The sequence below is a fragment of the Poecile atricapillus genome, chromosome 10, assembly GCF_030490865.1.
Source record: "Poecile atricapillus isolate bPoeAtr1 chromosome 10, bPoeAtr1.hap1, whole genome shotgun sequence".
NCBI lineage: Eukaryota > Metazoa > Chordata > Aves > Passeriformes > Paridae > Poecile > Poecile atricapillus.
In genome coordinates this window covers 8,672,130-8,697,178 of record NC_081258.1, presented here as the reverse complement: position 1 = coordinate 8,697,178, position 25,049 = coordinate 8,672,130, and the positions used below count along the sequence as shown (strand labels likewise).

The 25,049-nt window shown below is 42.8% G+C and overlaps 2 protein-coding genes across 5 annotated transcripts in view; one reads left to right on the top strand and one right to left on the bottom strand.

Annotated features, from left to right (window-relative positions):
• Positions 1-390: 390 nt before the first annotated feature.
• On the top strand, positions 391-21,249 carry SIAH1 (siah E3 ubiquitin protein ligase 1). Of its 4 annotated transcripts, none has more exons than XM_058846030.1 (2): positions 391-529; positions 17,876-21,249. In XM_058846030.1, exon 2 carries the CDS (start codon positions 17,878-17,880, stop codon positions 18,724-18,726), a length of 849 nt encoding a protein of 282 aa, XP_058702013.1. In that variant the 5' UTR covers positions 391-529; positions 17,876-17,877; the 3' UTR covers positions 18,727-21,249. The 4 variants fall into 4 exon arrangements, with proteins under 4 accessions (XP_058702013.1, XP_058702012.1, XP_058702009.1 ...); XM_058846029.1 differs by lacking the exon at positions 391-529 and adding an exon at positions 652-894; XM_058846026.1 differs by lacking the exon at positions 391-529 and adding an exon at positions 14,543-14,864.
• Positions 21,250-22,417: 1,168 nt separating this feature from the next.
• LONP2 (lon peptidase 2, peroxisomal) overlaps positions 22,418-25,049 on the bottom strand; it is a 37,917-nt gene continuing 35,285 nt past the window's right edge. Inside the window, exon 15 of the mRNA XM_058845756.1 lies at positions 22,418-23,861. Within this exon, the coding sequence (XP_058701739.1) occupies positions 23,640-23,861 (222 nt within the window). The 3' untranslated portion in view covers positions 22,418-23,639. The remainder of the gene's footprint in view (positions 23,862-25,049) is intronic.

Sequence of the window (25,049 nt, the reverse complement as noted above, 5' to 3'; positions counted from 1 at the left end):
ATATTTTTAAATATTTTACTGAAAATAAAATAAACAGTGTCTCTCCTCTGGCAAACCTCTGAATAGCTTCAGTAGATGAGCGTGGTCCTAATCCAACAAAGCATATGTAAGCACAATGGTAATTACATCTCTTTCATCCAGTTTCTGTGTTGAAAGTTACGTTTGTATTTAGGACATTGCTGGATGGGGACCTAACCTGAATTATGCAAAGTCTTTGAACAGACACCGGAGGAGGGGTTTGTTTCTAGCAGTCCATTAAAACCACCAGAATGCCCCCGTGCTGGACGTTCCCGGCCTCTCTGCGAGAGGCCACTTTGCGGGCTCTTTCATTTTTTAGAACACAATCCCGAGCCCTTGTGACAGTCCCCGCGTGGCCCCGGGGCGCGGAGCCCGCGGTGTCCGATCCTCGCTGCCGGCGCAGGGGCGCTCCCGCCGCCCGGGCACGGCGGGGCCGCCAGGAGCGCGGGGCCGCGGCAGCGCCCGGGGCCGGAGGGCTGAGAGGGGCCGGGGCGGCGCTGCGGCGGCCCAGGTGAGAGGCGCGGGTGGCGGGCCCGGAGCGGCCCGGCTGTGCGCGGAGGGGCAGCGCGGCCTTTGTTCCCGGCCGGCGCGGGGCAGAGCGCGGCCCGCGGGTGCGCGTGCGCGGGAGGGGGGCGCTGGCGGGAGCGCGCCCGTGGAGCGCGCGCGCGGAGGCGGCGGCAGGATCGCTCGGGCGCAGCCGGCGCGTGCCCGCGGCGCAGGGAGCGAGCGAGCGAGCGAGGCGGGGAGCGCGCGGTGGGCTCGGGCCGCGCACGGAGCGTCTCGGCCGGAGCGGCGCAGCGCAGTCGGCTCGCACGGAGCCGCCATCGGGGGAGCCAAGGCCGCCTCAGCGGGTCCCGCCCTGCCCGGCGCCCACAGGTGAGCGCCGTGGGGAGCGCGAGGGGCAGTCGCAGCGGCTCGCCCGGCGTGGCCCTCAGCCCCCGCCCGGGCCCCGCCGCCGCCCGCGGGAGGCCCCGGCGCGGACGCGGGGCGGCCTCAGGACAAGGCCCCGGCGCGGCCTAAGCGCGGCCCGGGCGGGCGGTGTCGTGTGGCGGCCGCGGCTCGGGGGAGCGGGGCGCGGCGGGGCCTGCGGAGAGCGGCGGCCCCGGGCCCTTCCGCCGGGCCATTGTGTGCAGGCGGAGGCGGCTGCCCGACCCGGCCCGGGCCTGCGCCGCCCGGCCCGGGGCTGCCCCTTTGTGGGCTCGGCCTCGGCCCCGCCGCGCTTTGTGCTCGGGGAGCGCCGCGGGCTCGGCGCGGCCCGGGGAGGCGGCCTGGCCCCTGCCAGCTCCCGGCGGGCCGCAGGAACGGGCTGCCGGGGTAAATGGGAGCCCCTCGCTGACATTAGCGGGAGGGCTGCTGGCTCTTACCTAATCCGGTGAGAGCAAAGAGGGAGGGAGATTTTTGCCCATCCTACGGCTTCCCATTAAGGATTAAAAGGCAGGGGACCTTCATGCTTTCCCCTTCTCCACGGTTTTAAAAGAACGAGAGACAACGGCGTTTGTAGTGAAAGGCAAAGCATCTTAAGTATTTCTTCAGGAGAAGAACCAAGTTTCTTTTCGGGTGGTGAGCTGGTGGCACTTTTATGCTTATATTAGTACAATATTTCTCTAGTGTTCTCCTTGCGCCCTCGTTTTCAACCAGTCTGGGTGAATGTTGCCTTGTCTCTGTAATGAGCAGTCTACTCATAGTCCAAATAAATAGATAAAATGATTTAATTTATTTAACGTGGCACGTGAGTGTCTGTTAGGAAGCTCATAGTTAATTGGACTAGGTCATGAAGGACACGGGATATTCCACGTTCGGGACATAGTTTCAGTTGTCTGTTTATCTCCGTTCTAAACTGAGACTAGCACGGTGCATTCCAGAGGGGGAGGGAAAATGGAAGGGGCTCTTCTTAACCCTAATTTAATCAAGCTGGTCTGCAAGAAGATTAGAGTTATTGGAGTACAGGTACAGTAATACAGAGTTTTTTAGGCTAAAGCTTGGATCTCTGGACTAGTAGTTGGTTGCAGAAAATAACTTCGAGGAATATACCTAAAGTAAAAATCGAGTGCTAGAAATTGTGTTCATTTCGATGGAAACTAATGTTCTTAAATAGCCTTTGCCCTTTTCACAGCAGTGAAGAATCGTAAAGAAAAGTGCAAGAATACAACCTACCAATCAGTGATATAATTTTAGAAATCTGTTGTCGCCCAAGAATTCTGAACCTGATGAAATGAGGGGCATTTTTGACCTGAAAGTGCATATCCAGATGGAGTAGCTTAACTGTTACTGTGCCATTTCTATTGATAATATTTTAATGCCATAGTCCTATTGGACTGTAGTGGAGGAGTTAGCTCAGAAATTCAGTGGCTCCAGCTAAGTAGGTGTGAACTAAGGAAAGTAAATACTTTAAATAACATGAGTACTTTTCATAGTTAGGTTTGAGTAGAGTTGCTACTCTTTGCTTAGTGTGAATTGAGAAAGAAATCCTGCTCAATTGTCAGACACCTGCCTGTAATGTGGAAAAGGGGAGCATGTTCATGTGAGAAGCAACTCTTTGGTCTGAAAATTCAAAGAAATCAAGTAGGACAGTTTTATGAACTATGGTCTTCAGATGAAAAATTGTGGAAGACTGTCCATGCAGCTGCAATTAGAAATATGATGTTCCTTAATTTTAAGTTAGAATTACTTTGCTTTATTTTTCTTCTGTAGTAGTAGTGCTTTTAGTCTTGTAACAGTCAGCTTTAACAGCCGGACTGAGTTTTGCCAAATGGATTATTAATGTATCTTTTGCTTTGATGATCGTCTTATTTTCAGGAGCTAAACTGAAGCAGCATAGGCAAGTTAAATGAGTGATAATTTCATTGATACATCTAAAGAACTCAGTTCTGCAGTTGTAGTGCATGTAGTCAGTCTGCAGAAAGGCAGAGAGCACACTGTTTGCAGCCACTGACTGTGGTTACCTGAATTCCTGCTCAGTGCTGTTGGTGCTACCTGCTGCAGAAAGCAGCAGCGCTCAAGTGAGGATGCTGGCAGGCTCTAGTTCATTTCAGCCATCACGTGGTGTCTGAAGCTCAGGATCTCAACTCCAAAGTTTACAGTCTTAAATGTCATGAACATGGTAGATGCAGATTTTTTTACTTTTCTGTTGCTTTGGTTTTTGAAGGGAAAACAGCATTCAAAAACATGAAAATTAGTTGTAATTTAAAAAAATAGTAAGGGGTTTTTTTTTTTGTTTTTTTTTTTTGACAAAATACTCAACAGAGACATTACTATCTTAATAGAATGTTTTCATTTATAGGAATGTTTCATTAGTAAGAAAAATTTGTTGTAAGCGGGTTACTCTTTTTCAAAGTGTACATACTGTTCCTTTCCTAAATGTTCAGTGGCATGATAAAAATGTAATTTTGATGTGTGTTTTCTGTGTACAGTCTCATATTGTGGGTTAGAAATTGGGAGATATTCATAAATACTGTGTTGTTACCATGAGCTGTTTCTTCAGGTTTAAGTGCTGTTAGCACTTAAATGCATGTAAGCAAAAATCTTCCTAAGTCAGTGACCTAAGATTGTTTGATATGCCAGAGTATGTTCAGCTGTTAGTTGTTTAGAATGGAGTAAAGGAAGACAAAAACCAGCATTAATGCCTCATTTAATAGTCTTTAAGTTTTGTGCCACTAGAGAGAGAGAGATTCTAATTCCAATCCAAACTGAATACCATGTTTCTGTAATGGCCAGGACAGCTATTATAAATATATGCCTGTTTGAGTGACTGTATAAAATTATTTTTTGTGTTATCGCAGGAATAATGAGAGATTTGGTTACTAATTCCACAGTACACAGTTAATCAGATAAAGTGCTAGATAATTACAGCTAACCAAATGGCCCACTTCTGATTTTAACTTGTTTTTCTTTATAGAAGCTGAATATGCTCCCTGTGTTTTCAGGGAGGAAATAAAATGTTACTTAAATGATAAAATCTGTATTTGTCCTCTTGCACATGGTAAAATTAATTATAAAATTACCATGGATATATTCCAGGGCCGTTGATATAAGAGCAGTAAATTGCTCTAGAGACATTTGCTGACCTTTGCCTTTGTGGTCTGCCTTATGCAGAAACACATTTTTATCTCTTCTTGTAGCCATTGATGACCTTGCTGGACATGAAGAAAAACAAGGAGAGTGTAGTGATAACTTTGGCCACTTAAAAAATTACTCATCCACTCCTTAAAAGTGAAAGAGAAGTTCTTTGAAGTGTGGTTTGTGTGGCTGGGGTGGTTTAACCCTGGCTGGCAGCTCAGTACCACACAGCCTCTCTCTCTCACTTCCCCACCTGCGGGATCAAGGAGAGAATTGCAAGAGTAAAAGCAAAAATAACCTCTTGGATTGAGATAAAGCCAGTGTAATAGGTAAAGGAAGAGCTGCACACACAGGCAAAGCGAGCTGAGGAATTCTTTCACCACTTGCCACGAGCAAGGCAGGTGTTCAGCCATTCCCAGCAAAGCAGGGCTCCATGGTGCTTGGTGCTTACTTGGTGAGACCAATGCCATCACTCCAGACATCTGCCCTTCCTCTTCTTCCCCCAGCTTTACATGCTGAGCGTGATGCCAGACGGTCTGGAGTATCCCTCTGGTCAGCTGGGGTCACCTGTCCTGGCTGTGTCCCCTCCCAAGGTGCTGTGCACCCCCAGCCTCCCCACTGCTGGGGTGGTGTGAGAAGCAGGAAAGGCCTTGACTGTACAAGCCCTGCTCAGTGATAGCAAAACCATCTATTTATCAGCACTGCTTCCAGCACAGACCCAAAACACAGCCCTGTCCCAGCCACTGCGAAGAAAACAAACTACCCAAAGAAAAATCAGCACAGTGGCATGAAGTCTTTAAATATTTTAAGGTCCTTTCTAGAATTCTTGTGCATTGTACTGAACAGAGCAAAAAGTAATTTAGTCTTCGAAGAAAGTCAGTCACTTTTCAAGTTGTTTCTTTTTTTTTTTAATGCTGTCAAGGAGGAACATTTAATATGCCACACTTTTAGGAGTTACTTTCAAATACATGTTCAGATTAAGTATGTCGAAGGAAAATTGTTCTTTAAATTTTGCTAATGTATGGATTGTGCAAAGGTTTTAACTGGAATAGGAGTATTTTAAAGCAATTTGGTGTTAAACTAGAGGAAGAAAAGCTTGAAAATAAATTGCATAAAAACTTCTAGAATTGGTGTCTAACTTAGAAATATATATGTGTTAAAAGGTTTATCTCTGTTGTTTCTGTTTGCTCCGTGTTACAGATCTTTCATGAGGGAAAGTTATATGTCTTATATTTTACAAGGTGATGACAACTGCAATACAAAGTTTCTGTTTTGTACATTTGGTACAAGTTGCTTCATGCTAAAGTGTGAGGTAGGTATTAGTTTGAAGTGGGGTTTAAAAGTTTTTTTTTTTTCCCCTTATGATTTTTTCAAAAGTCAGCGTTACTCCTAAAATACGTGGTCAGTTGTTGTTAACATGTCAGTGTTAGGAAAGGAGAAATAATAGAAGATGTAGCACCACGTGAGCTGTGGCACATCCAAGGTACAGTTTCTGCTGGGCTGCCAGTGTTACCTTGCAGTGTTGCTGCCACTGGTGGGAATATGAAACAGAGCAGTTTTAGTCCCAGATTCAGTTGAAAACTCCCCACCTGTGAGGAGAGGGGTGACTGTCCCCTGGTGTCCTTCCCAGGGCAGCTGCCACCATGGGACCTGAGTTCAGCCCTGCTGCAGGAGGTGACACCCTCTGTCACTGCGGGTGTGCTCGGGCCCCTGTCAGGGCAGGCTTAGAGCTGGGAAAGGATGGCTGGGCCCTCTATTGCCACTTGGGTTTGGTGCTTCCTGGGGTCCAGGGGAAGTGCTCAGGGACGTGTGCAAGACTGGTCTTGTTGAATACATTACCTTAAAGAGAAAGAAAACCAGTGGGTAAAAAGCAGGCATCACAACCACGCACTTTGGTGGCAGCCTGCTTTTGTTTGTTGTGGAAATGGTGGAATCACACTCCAGCATCCTCTGTGTGTGGGCCTGGTGTCATGGAGCCTGTATCTGGTGGGTCGTTCTTTGTAGGATAGATAAACCATTTTCTTGTAGTGCTATGTGAAAGCTCTAAAATATTGTAACTGAGCAGTTTTCTTAAAAGTACTATTAAAATATGTAAGGACTTTAAAACATGGCATGTTGCTGCTTTGAAAAGTGGTGACTGTAACTCCTTGCTGTAATTTTTTTTTTTTTAAACCTCTTTTTTTTTTTTTTTTTTTTTTAACCAACATGGGTCTGCTACAGTTTTATATTTTAATCTTCTTAAATTACCTAATATTGTTTTGGAAATCATGTGTTAAACATGCTTTGATATGCATTTTTGTGTTGATACCTGTATGACCCCACTTTAAGGTGTAAAAGAGAAACTACTGGTGTTTAAAGCTGATAACTTTTGCCTATATTTGAGCCTTAAGTCTTGTTCCTTTCTGTCTCACAAGGTGCATTTGCAGTTGTCTTCTTGTAAAATTTGTGAAAATGCTCTGCTCAACTAATATTTTGGTTTCTGAATTACTTTATTTTGAAATATATATTTATATAGAAGTCTTTAGAGTCAAAAAACTACTTTTATTCACAGGAATTTTCCCCCTTTTTGTGCATGAAGGCATCAACACAGTTGGGAGTTAATTTGTATAGGGTTCATCTCTGTGTCCGATATCTGTGTGATTGCACAAGTGCACTGAGGATGTAATTTGGAGACTGGTTGCACAGGTGTGACTGGGGAATCATTTGGCTGGCAGATGTTGATGGTGTGCTATGAAATTTTAGTGTGGCTTTGTGCTGGGTCAAGTCTAATTATTAGAAAGGAAATTTTACAGATGAAAAATACGCATTCCATAATAGAAGCTGACATACTTCCAAAACAGCACCTGTAAAGCAGTGAGTTTGAGACCACTTTTGTGCGTATTAAAACCACCTGCTGACCTAAACAGTTTTGTTTTAAAATCAGGTGGTGTGTTTAAGCAAAAGTTGTTGTTCCTTGTACAGTCATAATTCTTCCATGGGTGTACTGGTGCTCAACTACTAATGGACTTGAGTGTAGGAAAAAAAAGGTTACATTGAAAGCTGTTCTTTAAAGTGCATATGAGGAAGTAGACTTAAGGTTGCCTATGAAACTTTAAATTTTTTATTTCCCATTTTTTGAGTGCTTGATCCTCCAACCTATTCTATTTTTGTAATAGTCGTGTAAAAGAAAAACACTAAAACGTACTGAATTTTACAACTGTGCTTTAGACAGCTTTTAGTGATTCATGGCTAAGAGTTGATGTTCGAGATTCAGCACTGCAGCACACTCAAGTTTTGATTATGAATACCTTAACAGAAGAAAGGACAGTATTTTGCAGAGAAAGACAGTGATAGGTCTTGAATTTAGAATGTGTGGATAAAGAGAATGTGAAGTAGAAAAATGTCTACTCCTGTCAGTTCCAAACCATTTATAGTGTCTTGTGTTTTAATTTCTGATGCAGACTCAGGCCTGACTTCAGAGTGATTATGACAGAATTTTAATTTTGTATGCCATGAAGCAATTTCCAAGCAATACAAATAAGTGAAATAGTGCGTACATTTTACTTGGCGTTTGAGATGTACCTGACCAGAATTTAATGGCAATAAAAGAACATGTAATTCTCTTGCTCAACAGGTTTTTTTTCTGCTGAATTTAAATAAGTTGCATGAAAATCTGGGAATTTGGAGCTTTACAAAAAAAGGCTGAGGGAATTTTTTTTTTTTTTTTTAATAATTCAAGGATCCCTTTAAAGAAAGGTTACTTTACTTTTCATAAAATCAGGAGGGCCTTCAGATTAGATACAATAGAAGTAGTGAGAAGGGTGTTGCCAGTGTCTCCATAATTTGTTTCTTTGATGTACAAAATACTGGAATGAGTAGAGGGCAGTTATCCATATGGAGCAGGAGTTTAAAAGTAAACAATGATTGAAGTCTGATGATTGTGGACTATAAAAACTGAGATGTTAAATAATTTAACAGTGTCTTTTAGTGTGTAATGATATTCAGGTATTACTACCCTGAAGTAAATTTGAATAGGGTCTAACAGGGTTAACTTGGTATCCTTATCAAGTAATTTCATTCCTTTTTTGCATTAATGGGTGAGACTCACAGCTACTTGTGGTAGTTTAAAACCTGTAAAAGTCAGGGAAGTACTTGCCTGTGGTGACTCAGAAGCTCGTGACAAAACAGGAACTAACCCCAGGTCTCCCCTGCCGCAGACTTGTGCTCTGCACCACTAATCGTGGGTTTGCTTGGCTTTTTTTTTTTTTTAAAGGTTTCAAGGAATGCTCAGTCTTTTCATGCAACTTGGTGTCAGCAGCCCCACCCATCTCTGGTCTGTGCTTTCTGGGAGACTGCCCTTACTTGTGAGTTAAAGCTGCATTTTAAACCTCTGGGTTTGATGAGAAGCTGTAGAACTGTTGCTCTCTGCAGCAGTGTAAACAGGCTTGGCTGCAGAGTTGTCAGTAGCTGACTTTGAGAATTTGATTAACATTTTAATAATAATTTTTAAAACACTAATTATTGTGGCAATTGAATTTTCATTACATTACAAGAAACATTTGATTCAGAATTGATGAGTGGGGAAAAGCTAAGTCACTGAAATAAAACAGAATTGGTTCTAATGGTGAGGCACATGGGCTTCAAAGAATAGGTTCCAGAAACACAAGGCATGCAGAAAATGGGAGTTTAAAGAAATAAAGTACTGAAAAGTGTGGAACCATCAGAAATGCAAAAATCCCACTGTAATTTTGTATTTCTTTTGCTAAGGTCTTACACTGCTTAGAGCCTTAAGTTCAGTGCTGTTTTCTACCTATGGTATATCAACAAAATACAAAAACCTGTGGCCCACCTTAGATTTCCACAGCTTTCCTTTTGAAATAGAATGCATAGTAGGAAAATTTTAGTTCCAGAATTCAGAAATGTCCATTTTAAAAATACAAACTCAATCCTTTACTTTTAAATGTTGTGTGTTTTATTCTCCTTGTGGTGTGTGTCTGTGATAAAATAAATACATTATCGGACATTCTTCTAAAAATTCTTGCTTTTGAAGATTAAATTAATTTAAAAAAAAACAGATTTGTACAAACTCTCAGATTGACTAGAGATTCTGTGTAATTTAGTACTAGAGGTTCTGAGAAATTAATAATTTCTGGGGTGTTAAAAGTTAGTCTTCCAGTGCCACTAGAGTGTGTTCTGTGATGCTGTATTTGTGGATCCATACCTGACATACCTTGTGGCAGCAAGGTCTTTACTCTGCATTGAGTATCTTGATTTTCCAAGCCCTCCCCTACATATTTGCCCTCCTGAGTTTAGGTTGCCATACTTTACACAGGCTCCACTGTTACGAGGACTGCATACAGGAATACAGAACAATTGAAGGATCCCAAGAAGAAGTGATTATTTAAAATGGAAGCATGTACAAACCTAAGCAATGAACAAGATGGAGGCATCTATATAAAAGTAGTCAGAGTATGTCATCTTGTCCTGACTTCCTGCAGAGGGGCTTTCTGTGTCACGGGTCAGTCTCCTGTAGGGCAGTCTGTATTTGTAGGTCTCCTTGATTAAGTTTGGTTATTCTGATGGTCTGCTCCCTACTATTGTTAAGTTATGCAGGAAGAATATTGAGCATAAAATAGGTCTTGAATTTGAATTGGAAGAGTTATCACAGAAAGACTTGGTAGGTGAAGACACATCAAAGTACAGGTACTTGTTTCAGCTGAGCCTTACTGAATTAAGGTAGGTGCTTCCATGCCACACCCTCCTCCCTGTGTCTGCCACAGACACAGAAATGGTGATGCAATATTGCGTGGCAATTACAGCATGTACTGAAGAGTATAGGGTTTGCAAAATCAGACTGAGGAAAGAAACAGCCCCCAAATTGTCACACGTGGTATGGTTTGCTGTTAATCTTTACAGAGGGTGTTGGTTGCTTTTTCTTTTTTCCTTTCTTAAAAAATTCTAATAGAGAGTAATTGTATACAGAGCCCATCTGTGATGCCTTGTAGAACTGAGTCCTTCCTGTTTAGAGACTTCTGAATGGCAGTATGTGTTAGAGCATGAAAAATACCTTGCTTTTCTCTTTTCTGCTGCTCTTACTAGTTTACTCTGTAGCTGATCCTTCTGTATGTGTGCCTTACTTTTTATTTGCAGCATTGTATGTCCAGAACTTTTAAAAACGTAGCTGTCTCCCTGTGTTTATAGATATTACTGGGTGAATTGTTGAAGGATGATTATAATAAAGCACCATTCAATGTGTTCTGTGCACAGTGAACAGAAACTAGATACTACTAAAAATAAAATAAAAATCTTTTCCCTGTTTCTTAGTTTGCACAGAGTTATCTGTATTTGCATATGAAGTTTTCTTTATTTTCTGAGATGCTATGGTTTCTGCCACTGTAATTTTGAGACTGGTGTGCAGAGCACAGCAGGCTGCAGACAGGCACGCTCCACTGGGTTTCTCAGAAGGCTGCTGGGACACAGGTGCCAGGTTGGGTCCATCCCATGGTTTATGGTGCTGTATGGCCTGTGTGGGGGCTGCTCTGGGTGTCCTGTGGTAAGGAGGGCTCTGGCCATTGGCTGCCTGCTGGTCCTGGCACTGGGGATACAGAGCTCGGCAATGAGGGAAGAGAAGGCTCTTGTCAGACAGCACCACCAGGTGCGGTGCAGGAGTGTGCAGGATACAGCCTGGAGCAGTGTTTCTCTATCACTGTCTTCACACCTCTCTGCTAGCTGGGATTTGGCACTGTCACAGCAAGACAAGTTACTTGCTTGTTTTTAAAAAGGAAAAATATGGTATAGTCCAATGTGGAAGTGGTCCACAATCTTTTTAATGCAAGTGTTTGGTTTTGATTTGTATTTAAAGAGTGGTTTTTCCCTGTGTTTTTGTTTAGCTGTATATAGTTTCACTGGCTAGTTTGTGGCTTATTAGATTACCAAATAATAATTTAAATTTTGTTGCTTATACCAATTTATTTAATATATTACTACATTTTCTTTTTTCACAGTGGCATTTGATTTTAATCAATTAATTTTGAGTTGGTTTTAATATAGCTTAAATTTTCAGGAATTTCTTTGATGGTTCCTGTAGCTTTTGCTTTCTGTCCTCCTTCCTTTCCTTCCAAGCTCAAAAACCAGGAGAGATAAACATCCTGTTTTGCTTTGTGATTTGTAGGGGGTCTGAATTTACAAGGAAACATGCTTTTTTATTTAATTCTACATATAATGTGTGAAAGCTGGCTTGTTTTCCACCTATAACGTACAGAGTAAGTGGTCCAAACTCAGGTTTTGGTTATTGATAAGGCATTTTCAGTTTTCCTTTGGAATGAAATTTGAGGGTTAATCAGGTTTTTTCGCAAAGTTTTGTTCCTCAGCTTGTCTTCTGTCACAAGGTTGGAGTACCATAGCAGCATGAGCTCCAGTATTCTGTGCAAAAGTAGATGTTGAAGCTCTGTTAGACCGGAGAGCAGGTTATTCACTTGTTGGAATTGTTGAAGTTCTTTGTTGAGTTTAAAATTCAACACTTGCATCATAGTAGTTGGTTACTAATGTGATTTTGATGTGGTCATTGTATGTCTTCTACAGGACACTGTTCCTTCATAATCTTACCGTATAAAGTTGTTAGAAAGAAAATCTTTAACAGCTAGGGAAAAACATCTCCTGGGCTGATGGAGTGTTCCAGCATATCTCCACAGGAGAAACAGTGAGCGACTGTGATGGGGCAGAAGTCAAAGAGCACTGACCAAAGTCAAGTTTTTGCATTGAGTTAGAAATAGGTCACTCCAATTTGGTGGGTGTAACAGTGCTGTTGGTGTTTCCATGGCTGTGTTTGTGTCTGCACGTGCCACACACGGTGTGCTGAACTCCGAGGTCAGGATGGGCACTGCCGTTGCTCCATGTGGGAGACATCAGAAACATGGGGGCTCACTGCAGTGGTGGCCACAAAAGACAGTTCCATGGTTATATAAATCTGTTGGGATTTCCCTTCCTGGTGGTTGGAAAATAGGGTTGGTAGGGAATGTCTTGAGGTGCAAGAAAAAAGTTACCTGCAGTTTCAGGCAGACTTGGCTCATTGCAAGGCAGTGGGAAATGCTCTAATTTTGTATGAAAAAGAGATGAACTGGACAGATGACATTTTGGCAAAGGAAATCATCAAGAGTCTTGACTCAATTTTGTATATTTATTTTGGTCTCATTTTATAATATTCTGTTACATTGGATTCATCTAGCTTTTGCTTGTTTTGCAGGAAAAGAGAAGCCCTGAGGTGTCTGAAATAAATAGCATAGTTAAGGGTACCAAAGAAAACAGTGTCTGGAAGGGTTGAAAAAAATCCTAATTCATTAGTCAAAACCAGAGTGTATAGAGACTAAATTGTATTATATAGTTGATTAATAATTTATGTCACAAACTCTTCTAAAAACTCTGAAGTAGGCCAGCAGGTCCAGAGGCTGTGTTTCATTAGGGGTGCACATGTCTGTCCAGGCCTGATCCTCCAGGCCCTTGGGATCCAACATCTCCTGAGAGCTGGGAAAGAGAAATTGATAAACTGCAAAAGTCAAAATCTTGGGCCCTAAAATGTCTTTTAAATAAAATAAAACCAAAAATATTTGTTTCATCAAAAATATTGGCAAACTTTTCTCTGATGTATTTTATGTTTAATCAATATTTTCAACCTTTCATTTATTTTTTGGGTTTTGAAATTCTTTGGCTTGTGTCACATCTTGAAAAAAGTAACTTGTCAATGTTTTTTCACAACTTCATGTTCTCATTTCCAGTGCACTCTAACAATACTGTGTTAAAAAAGTCTTATTTTCAGATATGATTGTACAGTTGAAAAAGTTGAAAGCTTTTCTATTACTTTGCTGGTGGCTGTAATGCATTAAGGGTGTATTTTGAATGGAAGTTCCTGAGCTCAGTTTTGAAACATCATAGAAAATAATACTTTATTGCATCACATACAGACAGTAGTGATAAATAATTTTTTCTGTCCTTTTATCACTCTTACATGAGACTTTTTCCCTTCCAACCATTAAGATGACTATACAGAACTTTTGTGCGGTTTTTACCCCCCCCCCCAAACTAATATTCAGTTACCCTTTCAAAAGCAAAGTAAAATGCTAAACTCAAGTCTAATCTGTTTGATATGGGTGAGGATATGAGAGAAGATGTGCTACTTGATATGAGAGAAATGAGTGATGCTGAATTGAATTTTACAAAGGTACCCTGTATGCCAGTGAAGCACAAATGTGATTTCTAGAATGTGTTTGGAGCTAACACCTCGGGAAGGTGAGAAGCTGGAAGTGGAAGAGTATCAGTCTAGTCCTATTTACTGTTGTTAATTCCCTAGCACATGAGGCACGCCATCTTTTTCAGCTTCTTCAGCCTACTTTCCGTGTGCCTGCACCTCAGCAGAGCTTTGTAACCAGTGGATTGGTTGTGTCTTCCCATTCCCACACTAGTTTGGTTCTGGGTCCGGGTCCCGAAGGCTTTGTCCCCGAGGCACCGTGCAGCTGTCTCCTGTCCAGGCACCCGTGGGTGTGCTCTGGGACGCTGCCACATGAGGGGGAGCCTAGGGCGTGTTTCACACACCTCACAACACGCTCTTAGTGTCTCAGAAATGGTTTCTGTGCAGTTTTTCTTCAGCTTTCCTGTTCTGCTTGTAAACTTTCTTGACTCTTACCTGGTGGGATGCTGTATATTGCACATTTGTGGGTGAGACTGAAGGAAGCTTTGTATCAAGTGGGCAGGGTTTTTTGTAGCAATTGGGCATTATTTGCAGGTTTTACAGTGCTGATACAAGTCTTCTTGAAAAGGACTAGGATTTCAAATAGTATGAAAGCATTTTTAAAGATAATTTTCTTTACTCAGATATTGTAGCATTACTTTTTATATGGCCACAACAGTTTATCTCAGTGTGTTTGTTCTGTTGCCCCCACTGAAACTTGTACCTCCCTGATCTTACCATCATTACATCAGCGTTCCATAATGTCTAAGCTTTTCTGAGCAAAGTGTGTGCATCATGCGAGCATGTTGACTTGGTTTCCAGCTGCTTTATCCTTTTAGCTGTTCTCATTTTTTTTAATAGTCCAAGTAGATAATCAAATATACCACATTGTTCTAGTTCTGTTGGTCATTTCTTTTCCTTGAGATTATGATTTTGCTTAATTGAATAATATTTATACAAACGGAGAAAATTCCTGTTGAATAGGACTTTATAGATCCACAGTGAAAAATTCTCATCTGAGGAATATCCTTGAAGCAGGAGGAAGTGATTTTCATGTCTTAGAAGAGTTTTGAATGGAAGCTGTAGCTTTTTCAGAGCAGTTATTTGGGGGGAAGCGTGTGAGGCACGGCCGGCTGGTCGTCCGGACCGCGGGGAGGGCAGGAGGGCCCGGATCCCGGTCCCACGGCGGGGCGGGCCCCGATCCCGGTTCCACGGGAAGGGCGGGGCCGAGCCGGGTCCTCCCCCGGAGGCAGCGGCGGGCGGGGCGGGGCGGGGCCGTCCCGGGCCGGCAGTGCCGGGGGAAGCTCGGGGAACCATTTTGGGGCGCGGGGCCGGAGCGCGGCCGCACATGGGGGCGGTGGGCCCCGCCCGGGGCGGTGCCATCCGGGCGCGGCGCGGGGCCCGCCCGGGGTCGCCGGGGCTTTCGGCGCGGTCGGTGCCCGGCCCGTGCCCCGAGCCCGTCTGTGCTGCGCGGACACGCCATGAGCTTCTCCGCGCCCCATGACGGGCAGATCTGCCTCCAGCGGGCCGTATTCCTGGAAGGGCGTCTGGTCTGCGTGCTTGCCGGGGAGTAAAACCTGCAAGGGGAAAGGTAGCGCCGATTAAATTGCCTTATGCGCAGTATTTAAAGCTGGGCTTGTGGAGCTGTTACGTTGTGTCCCGCGGGAGGTCTCCGTAGCCTGTGCATGTCACCTTTCCCAGAACACTGTCGAGAATGCTTTTAGCAACAGGTCGGTGCGTTCTGATATTACCAAGAGCAGCTTTTCTTGATTTAGAACTAGGAAATCTTAAGATGCATTTTTCCTTTTTCACTCTTACTGTTGGATAATTATTTTCTAATACATACAGTCTTTTTGATAATTAAAGTTACAGGACCTACTCTTGGAAATGACACCTTAGTGTTGCTTGGTTTGTTGCTGTTGCTTAGAAACTTGTTCCTACTGTGTGCAAACAAAGATAATGAAATAGCAAATATTGCATATAGGTGTTTTTACCTGTAATAAGGGGTTTGTAATTAAAAATACCTTCAGACTTTATCACCAGTTCCGTAGTTGTTTTTCCTTGGTTTCTAATTATGATTTTCATAGCTTGGTAGGTTAAATATATTCCACTGTTAAAACTTTTACTTGTGATTAGCTTGTAACTTTTGAGATAGCCATAAAAGATGTATTATTCATCTTGGTGTTAACAGGAGTGATGAAAATGTAGGCTTTGGGCAGGTTTAGGCTTGGTAAATTACAGTTTATAGCCTTACCCTGTGTCTTTCCTGCATGCTAATCTCAGTGGTCTGGTTCAGATTCCTGCTCATTTCCATTTTCTGCTCCTGTGAGTGTTGTGAAAGGTGTGTGTAAGGCTGCTCACGCAGGAGCGCTGCTAACACAGTTCTGCAGTGCTTAGAAAGCTCAGGTGGGGAGTGCATCTTTGCACAAGGTCTTGCACAAAGTTTTAGATGCCTCATTTAACTGTTGCATGGGCTCAGCAAGGTGTAATTAAAGGCAGCAGAGCTCACCCAGCTCGTCAGGCTGCCCAGGGAACTGGTCTGACGCAGTGGTTTTCACTGGCGTTATCTGCAGGTTATGGGGGATCCCTGGATCAGGACGTACAGGGTCAGGCAAGAGGAAGCACACACATTCTGAGATGGTTGTTTGCAATATTTGAAGGGAAGTACTTTTGGAATTTCACATATGAATATGCTTGTTATTTCCAAGCTCTTCCTGAGCAAACAGCGTGATCAGCATTGGTTCTCCTGTGTCAAGTGGTTTGTTCTGGAGCACAGAAGTGCAGGGTGCCCCCCACCTGCAGCTGCTGGGACACAGGGCACTGCAGCTGGCAGAGGCCTTGCTGCTCCAGTCCTCTCGCTGGTGCAGCATCACTTCCCCAGGACACATGCTTGATTCGTCACAGACATCCTAAACTTCTCATCAAAGCTGGAATGCCTCACAGTGGGAAGGTACAGCCAAAAGACACAAACATTCTTGTCATACCTCTACAGTATCAGTTATGGCCCAGTACTGAAAACTGCTGCATGGGTGTTTTTCCCAAGGATGGGAATTGGGTATTTCTAGACCACCAAGCCTGAGATGGAGGAAGAGAGTTTGGTGGGTTAAGAAGATGCTGTCAGTGGGCTTGTGAGACTCATACAATCAGTGACTGAGTATCGAATCTTAGACACTCATACTTTTTCTAGCTCTGGGGAGAGGTACTTCTGTAGAGAAATTTGAACTTGTCTGTCTCTCATTACTTTTTGAATGTCAAGGACTAAGTCATTTTGCAAGTTGGAATCTCTTAGTTCCACTGCTTTGTGCCCTGAACGGTGCATGTCTTGCAAAAGCATGCACAGTATGCTGCTCTGAGCTGTCTGGTCCAAGTATGAGTAAGTTTGTGGGTGAAATGATGCTAAATATGGGAAGCTTGCCTATTGCCTAATATTCCCATGTCAAATAGCAAGGAGATTAAAGATGAGGTTTATTTTGAGAGCTTTATATGTACGTGACAGATCCAGAGCTGGTTGTACTCACAGAGAGGCACTTAGGGTGGCTGAGAATTGTACTCTGTAACAGAAGCCAGTTTTGGATAGCTTTTTATTTAACTGCCCTTTACCTACAAAGGTATGGTTTATTTTTTCAGATAGTGCCAGTAACTTCTTTTCCACAAGAAGGAGGAGAGTTAGGAGTGCAGGAAAACATAACATGTTAACAAATGTTCCACATCTGCGGAATGCTCAAGCAGGCTGTTTGGTCAGACAGCTGTCCCCTTTGTCTGGGAACATGGGAGAGGACAGAACTTCAGTGGGAGCTCCACTGAACATAGAACTTCATCAAGAGGGCCTTTCCAAGGGACTGCAAATGTCTGAGTGTTTACATGGTAAAATGAATTCTCAAATTTACCAAGTGAAGTTTGAATTTCTAGTTTTATTTGGGAAATGAAATAAATAATTGCTTTGGGGGTTTTTTTTTGTGGTTTCCTCACAATTTTTTTAGTTAAGGAAGCAGAAGCAGTGGCTGTGCTACATAAGCTGTGGGCCTCAGTAGCAGAGTAATGAAAATGAAGAGTCACTGTCCTGTCCTGGGAAAAAAGCAGGGTAGTAATTGTCTGAGCTGTGTTTTTCCACTTTTTTTCAAAAAATTACACTATAAACATGATTACAGAGAAAGTCACATTCAGACTGTGTTTTTTTTTAATTAAAAATGCCTCCTTCCGCATACATGGCAGCTTAGAATTGTTCCATACACAGAGTTGATACACAAGTGATCTGGGTGAAGCATTTCATAAATGCAATATTAAAAAACAAACCAACTATAACAAACTTCTTATTTTTAGTATGTCTTTACTCCTCTCCCTTGCAGCTTCTAGTAGGTAAATGCCACTTTAGAACAATGAGCAGAACTTCTTCAGTTGTTCAGTCTCCATGTTGTGCCAGTGTCTGAACATGTGTGCACCTGATCTACACGTACCTTATATGCAGTTTGTATTACATGGGGGGCTGCTTTCATTTGTATTTTATTCTCTCTTGTATTTAATTTCTCTCTCTCAAGAAATGCTGTATGCAGAGGCAGTGAAGTGTGGTGAGATCTGAATTGTCTGTTCTCTGTTCTGTTGCAGAAATGAGCCGTCAGACCGCTACAGCACTACCCACAGGTACCTCCAAGTGCACGCCATCGCAGAGGGTGCCCGCGCTGACGGGCACCACAGCCTCCAACAATGACTTGGCCAGTCTCTTTGAGTGTCCCGTGTGCTTTGACTATGTGCTGCCACCGATCCTGCAGTGTCAGAGTGGCCACCTGGTCTGTAGCAACTGTCGCCCCAAACTCACCTGCTGCCCCACTTGCCGAGGCCCGCTGGGCTCCATCCGTAACCTGGCTATGGAGAAAGTTGCCAATTCCGTACTATTCCCGTGTAAATACGCCTCTTCCGGCTGCGAGATAACTTTGCCACACACAGAAAAAGCAGACCATGAGGAGCTGTGTGAGTTTAGGCCTTACTCCTGTCCCTGTCCCGGTGCTTCATGTAAATGGCAAGGCTCTCTGGATGCTGTAATGCCACACCTGATGCATCAGCATAAGTCAATTACGACGCTGCAGGGAGAAGATATAGTGTTCCTGGCCACAGACATTAATCTTCCTGGTGCTGTTGACTGGGTTATGATGCAGTCTTGTTTTGGCTTTCATTTCATGCTAGTGTTGGAGAAACAGGAAAAATACGATGGTCACCAGCAGTTCTTTGCAATTGTACAGCTGATAGGAACACGCAAGCAAGCAGAAAACTTTGCTTATCGACTCGAGCTAAACGGGCATAGGCGGCGATTGACTTGGGAAGCAACTCCTCGATCCATTCATGAGGGAATTGCAACAGCCATTATGAATAGTGACTGTCTAGTCTTTGACACCAGCATTGCACAGCTCTTTGCAGAAAATGGCAATTTAGGCATCAATGTAACTATATCCATGTGTTGAAATGGCAATCAAACTTCTTCAGGCCAGTGTTTAAAACCGTTGCATTTAATTTAGCAGAAATAGGGTAACCATCTTTGACTGTCAGACAAATTATTTGGTAGATGGAGGGTAGACATAAATGAAGGTAAATAAAAGGAAAGGCTGTTAAATTACAGGAAGCAGTTGCATGTAGTAACTAATATATTTAAAATAAGTCAACAGTAAACCACTGAAAATATATATACACCCAAAATGGGCATCTTTTGTATTAAGAATTGACTCTACAGGAAATGTTGTAAAATAATTCTAAAAACTTGTTTGTAGATTGATTGTACTGTTGAAAAGGATACTGTTTCGTGTTTTTGTTTGTGTTTTTTTCCTCCCCCTTTGACTGACAAGCCATGTTGAGCGGTCTGGTCTCTGACCGCTGCTTCCCCTCCTCCTCCTCACCTCCCCTTTGTAAGTCACTACATAGTATTGCTGCTGTTTGTGTATATTTTTTGTGTATTTGCTAATTTTTATTAACTTCTAGTTTTTCATTAAATAAATATGACTTTCTTTTCTGTAATTCAGGTTTTTCTCTTTTTTGTATCTTTTTAAAATTAATTACAGTTGTCATCTTTTGATATGCATAATTGCTATGGTAAAACTTATATTTCTGTATGTTTGGTAAATTTTGTCTCTTTCCAGTAGTCAATTCATTGGTGATACTGTTCTTAATTGAGCTATTTGTGAATGTACTGAACTCGAAAGGAGTGCTTATGTTCAAAGATGTGTCAGGAAAGACAGCTCCTTTAAAAACAGGTCTAGATGTTGTTGTACTTTGAGTTATCTTCTAACAAAAATGAACAATTATTAAGAACTTTCCGAATTAAAAAAAAAAATAGTAATTCACATTTCAAATTTAGAGATGCTTAGAAAATTGATTGCATCCTTGTATTTGTTGGTTTGCAGTACAAAGAAAGTATTGTATTACACAATATTTGTAATTATAAAAGCAGACCATTTGTCTAAAAAAAAGGCAGTCAGAGTGAGATGTTTTCAGTCTTTTTATATTTGTCATTAAAAGATTACCTGGCAAATGAAAAAAAACACAGCCAACTTCTGCTTTTTGCTTTAGCTCAAAGTTTGACACGTTGATGCTCTTGCTCAGTTTCTTGTCTTTATGTCTTTTGGTTGTTACTAAAGCAACTGTCTGGAACTGACTTTTGTATCTCATTTTGCTGACATGATCCACATGACAATGCAGATAAATCTCTTCCAGGTGTGACTGACCAGCCCTAAAGGCTTTGGAAGGATACTGGGCTTGATGCAGACTGCCTGTATGTGCAAACTGAACCACGAATGTAAACGGGATTTGTGTTACAGAACACAGACAAGAGCAGGGGAAAAGCTGTTCCGAGCGGGAAGGAGATCTGTGTCAAACCGAGTGGTAGTGGATGTGTCAGGGAGCTGGTCTGGTTATTGACTACTTTTGTAACACATTAAAATACAGTTTATTTACTGTGCACTGTCTTAACTTTCTTATCAGAAATTGATCTGTTAAGACAACTCTTGTTCTTACTGTTTTTGATGCATGATGAGGTAAGTAGTTCTACAGGTAAGGAACATAAAATCCATTGGGCTGGATTAATAAAATACTACAGAAATAGTTGGCTTCATGTAGAAAAAGTTTCACTCTGAAAATTTGATACTTAGATTGTTTGAACTGTGCACAGGTGTAATTTAAAAGATGTACTGGTACCTTGTGACAGTAGATAAATGCTTCCAAAACTCCTGCAAGCTAGCATTTTATTCATTTTGAATATACAGCCAACTGTTTGCAGTTTTCTAAATTCAGTAATTACTCTCACCTAATTAAGCTTGTCTACATTTACCTCCAGTTTGTCTTTAACAGAAAGTTTGCTAAATACTCGTTTCAGAGGAGCCCAGCTCTCCCTTGTCCCTGGTGCCTCCCTGGCTGGGCTGAGCCATTCCAGCTCTGGTTGTGCCAAGGGAATTGGTGGAGAACCTTTGTGGCCCCTGTGACGCTGCCCTGAGAGGCCAGGGCTGTGCAGGTCACTGCTGCTGTGGTTGGGAGGGCTCAGCTGGGGCTGTGTCCCCACTGGCACCCCTGAGCGCTTGTGCTGAGCTGCAGTGATCTGGTTTAGGCACAGTGGGCTGAAGGTCAGGGCTGTGCTCTGGAAGGGGCCCTCAGGAAAGGCCTTGGCAGTGAGCTTTAGATGCTGCCTGCTGTGCTCAGACAGGTTGGTTCATGTTTCACAGAGGACAAGAGCTATAGCATAACTACTGTATGCTGACTTACTGTAATGTAAATTAGTACTGCTCCATTTGGTGTTAAATAATTGTATAAAACCTTTAATATCCATCATCAGATGGAATTATGAAATTAGCCTTAGGCCCAGATCCTCAAAAGTATTACAAGCCTAAAGAGTGTGAGGATCTGGTAAGTCAACTACACTGTTATATATGAAAAAAGAAACCATACTAGAAATCTGTACAGTTTACTACCTTATCTTAAATAAATGGTGTATTAAAGCCTGGCATTGTCTTAACATTAGCTATTTATTTTAGAAAGTGCTGTTTTACTTTGCTGTATTGGGAAAGGAGTATTCAAATTTGTCTCTACAAGATGAAACACAGTAGATCTTGCATTTATCTGCTAGCACCACCTCCGTGGTTTTTCATTGCCCTTTAAAATAAAAAGGCCTTAAAATGTTTGACAAATGTGGATGTAAATATTTTGATTCTGTTGTGACAGTTCCTGCTAGTTCTTGTTTGCAGCAGTGCTTTAAAATTAAAGCAGGTAAATGGTTTTGTATTGCTGCCTGTCCTGTTGTTTTATCCAGAATCTTTTCCAAGCTGCTGTGATGAAAGGAGGAGTTGTTCTAGTGGGATAGTTACTGGCTGTAGTACTTTATAGTGTGGATAGAGGAAGGGAGCTGCCACTGCTTTTACTTTGATAAGCTTCAGCTGATTTGGGGTGTTTTTCTGAGGGACACAGGTTTGATCTCAGGTCCATCTAAGCATTCCTAAGCAGGTGCTCTGCAGGGTATGGACATCCCTTCAGAAGTTGTGCACTGCTCTGGCTCGCTGCTGCACGGATTATTGTGCTCAGTGAAAGCAAAACAAAAGGCACCAAAGTGTGGCTGTAGTGTCTGCTATAATGGGTAATGCTTGTATTTGTTTAAAAAAAAATCTCAACACAGTAACAGAACCTCCTCAGCTCTGGTAGCAGGGACAGGAAAAGCTGGCAGTAAATGCCTGGCATTATCTTCAGAATGGCATTAACCCCCTCACCTTCAGGTGGAGTCAGTGGAGACTTGGAGACTTAGGAGTTGGAGTCATGTGTCAGACAGAAAGTCATCCTTCAACTTTTCTGGGGAGCAGCTCCCTGTTTTGCTATGCTGGAAACTTTTTTTTAGTAGTCCTTATTCTCTTTAAAAAATGCAGGTTTGTTTTGTCCATATGTAAACAGACCATGCTGGAATTCAGAACATGTCAGTGCTTTCACAGTGCAGGATTGTTTCTCCAGCTCTTTGGTAAAGGATTTTTCCCTCCTGATTTGATCAAAAGCAAAGCAGCAGAACAGAGTTACCAGGCTGGGGTTTTAGCCAGGGGGAAGTAGCTTTGCACTTCTTTCCTGCACCTCTCTCATGAGGCAGAACATGGGGCTGTTGGCTGTAGAGCTCTTAAAATATTAACACAGAAGCAGGTTTTATTTTCATCATTTTATTAGATTAAGTCTTTAGTCAAAGTTGTAAAATCTTTTGTAAAATAGGTGTTGAAATTTCACTGGATTGATTATTATCAGTGCTGTTGTGTTCCAGGTAAATCAGCTTTGTTATCTATGAAAATGAAAGCAAAGCAAATTCTTACTTTTGATTTTTAGGCAGCTTCTAGAACAGGCTCTTTTCACTGGTACAGTCTGTGTTTCATAAGCACTTTGGGGTTTGTTTCAGAACCAGTGAACAAGAGAAGGATGTAACAACATCCAGGATTTGCTTGTGGGGCTGACTGGAATAAACAATGCCAAAGGCCCAGATCACACACTGAAGTGCAGTTGTCAGAGGTTCAAGGGGAGGTAAGAGACAAAGCTGTCAAAGGATGGGAAGGCTGCTAGACTTCTTGAACCTTACTTTATTCACAGTGAATAATGATTCAGAATTTTCTTGGCATTGTTTAAATGGATTTAATTTCCATAGGTGAACCTCCAAGCATAGGCATCCTGGAACCAAGTGGGTGTGTAGTGGGTAGGAATGAAGGACACACACTGTCCCTCCAAAACATTACTGGGTTTTTTCATTAAGGCCTCGAGCACACATCACCTGCTGCTGCAGGGACAGCTGTGCAGATGGGAACCAATGTGTTCTCTCCCTTCCTACACAATTCCTACATTTCTGCTTCCTGCTTTTGAAAAATGGTGGCTGCCGTGGCCTTGCTACAAACTAGAACCAAGTGCTGAAAGAACTTCCTAACTTCATTTATTAGGCCATAGTGCTTCAGATGCCTTAGGCGTATTTTTTTAGATTTCAAAAACTATTTCCCCCTGATACTGCTGCTCCTTAGCACATTATTATTATAGATACTTTGTAAATAACTAAACTCGCACTAAATCAGTTTGCTTTTTGTAACAACCCCACTATGAGCCTGTCCTGCTGCACATTATTCCCTCTTTAAGGATGTGACCAGCTGCTGCCATGTACATACATAGGTGCCAGACAGGCTAAGGAATTCTTCATGCTTAAATGGCTCAGGTAATGCAAACACCCATAAGGTGCAGTTCCAGGTTGGTAACTGCAGCAGCAACATCTTCCTTTTGATGGCCCCAACACCCCCATTCAAACAGTCCCGTTTGGCTCATAGTTGTACCTGATACCTAAATGTAGCTGAAAGAGATCAAGAACTATGGAATTGCAGAGAGAAGTAACTGCCTAAAGTTTGCTATTCAAGTGCTGGAGCCTGGCCTTGACTGCAAAGCCGCCGTCGAAGGCTGCGTTCAGCACCTCGTCCAGGCACCCGGCCAGCACAAAGGTCAGGTCCTGCCGCACGTGCGCCGCAATCTCCTCCAGGTCTTTCTCGTTTCTTTGAGGAATGATAATTCTCTTCAGTCCAGCCCGGTGTGCTGCCAGCACTTTGTCTTTAATTCCCCCAACCTAAGAAGGAGAAGAAATACATGTATAAAAACAATGAACTAATCTAATAATGATTGTAACATCACATCAGGAGTTAAAGTTTGATGAAAGGTTCTGCCTCAGTCATTTAGGAAAGCATTTAAAAAGGCAGTCAGAGTTGTAGGTCATAGTGTGCTTAATGAGGGATGTTAATACGCTACACTATTCTTTCTGTAACAGCTAATAACAATAGAAAAATACATTTAGGAGTGCAGGTACAAGAGAATGAATAGTGGAAAAGTCATTATGTTTCAGGAATTTCTTCAACAAAAGTGGCCTTCACTCTGTTTTTCTATATCATGTGCTGAAATCCTGCACCTGCATTAGAAGAGGAGATTTTTCAGATAAAGGCAGTGTTACATTTATGAGGAAAAGAGTCTTAAGGAAGCAATGTCCCATGAAAAATAACTTGAGCTGTACAACAAAATATGCACAGCAAAGCAAACCTGTGTTCCAGGAGTCGAGAGGCCTCCAGGCTGAGTTGCTAATGACATGTAAACAGGGGTTAAATTAGTTTTTCTAACAGCTGCAGCTTCTTCCCCCAACCCTCTTTCTATTCCCAAAGACCATCTTAGAGCAGGAACTTGTAACTTTACAATGCTTTAGAGGAGAGGAAGGGCCTGTATTACAGTACAAAGGGCAAACCCTGACACGGGGCAGGAGTGAACCGTGATCCTCAGCATGACCCACAGGTCTGGGCAGTGCTGCACACTCAGCAGCAAGGGCAGCCCCTGGCACAGCCCTGGGAATTCAATCACTGATAACAGCAAGATTCCACACTGCCTTGGGGAAGGAGGAAAATGTGGTTTAATATTTCCAGGTACTTTATCTGCACACAGCTCTAGCAGCAGGCACAGTGTGCTCAGTGCCTGGCACAGTCAGGACAGGCTGGCTGCAGGGCTGAGCTGGCTCCCACCAGAGTCACTGCAGGGAGCTCCAGAACCCTGGACAATGGCCTGTGCTGTCAGTGTCTGCCCCCAGAGCCACCTAGGCCACCGTCTACCATGGCACCCTCTGCTTCTGTCTCTGCAGGAAACAAAATCCTGTCCCTGATTCCCAGCTTCATCCTCCTGGCTATCATTTGGTATGAGATGACAGCTCCCATATGGACTTCAGCACCTGTGCCAGGCTGCACTGACACTTTAAGCTCTGTTCGAACACTCTGCCTTC

Coding starts and splice junctions, on each gene's coding strand:
- SIAH1 (XM_058846026.1), top strand. CDS start 14,774: ATGACGGGCAGATCTGCCTCCAGCGGGCCGTATTCCTGGAAGGGCGTC. Junction 14,865..17,875: donor TAAAACCTGCAAGGGGAAAG/GTAGCGCCGATT, acceptor GTTCTGTTGCAG/AAATGAGCCGTCAGACCGCT.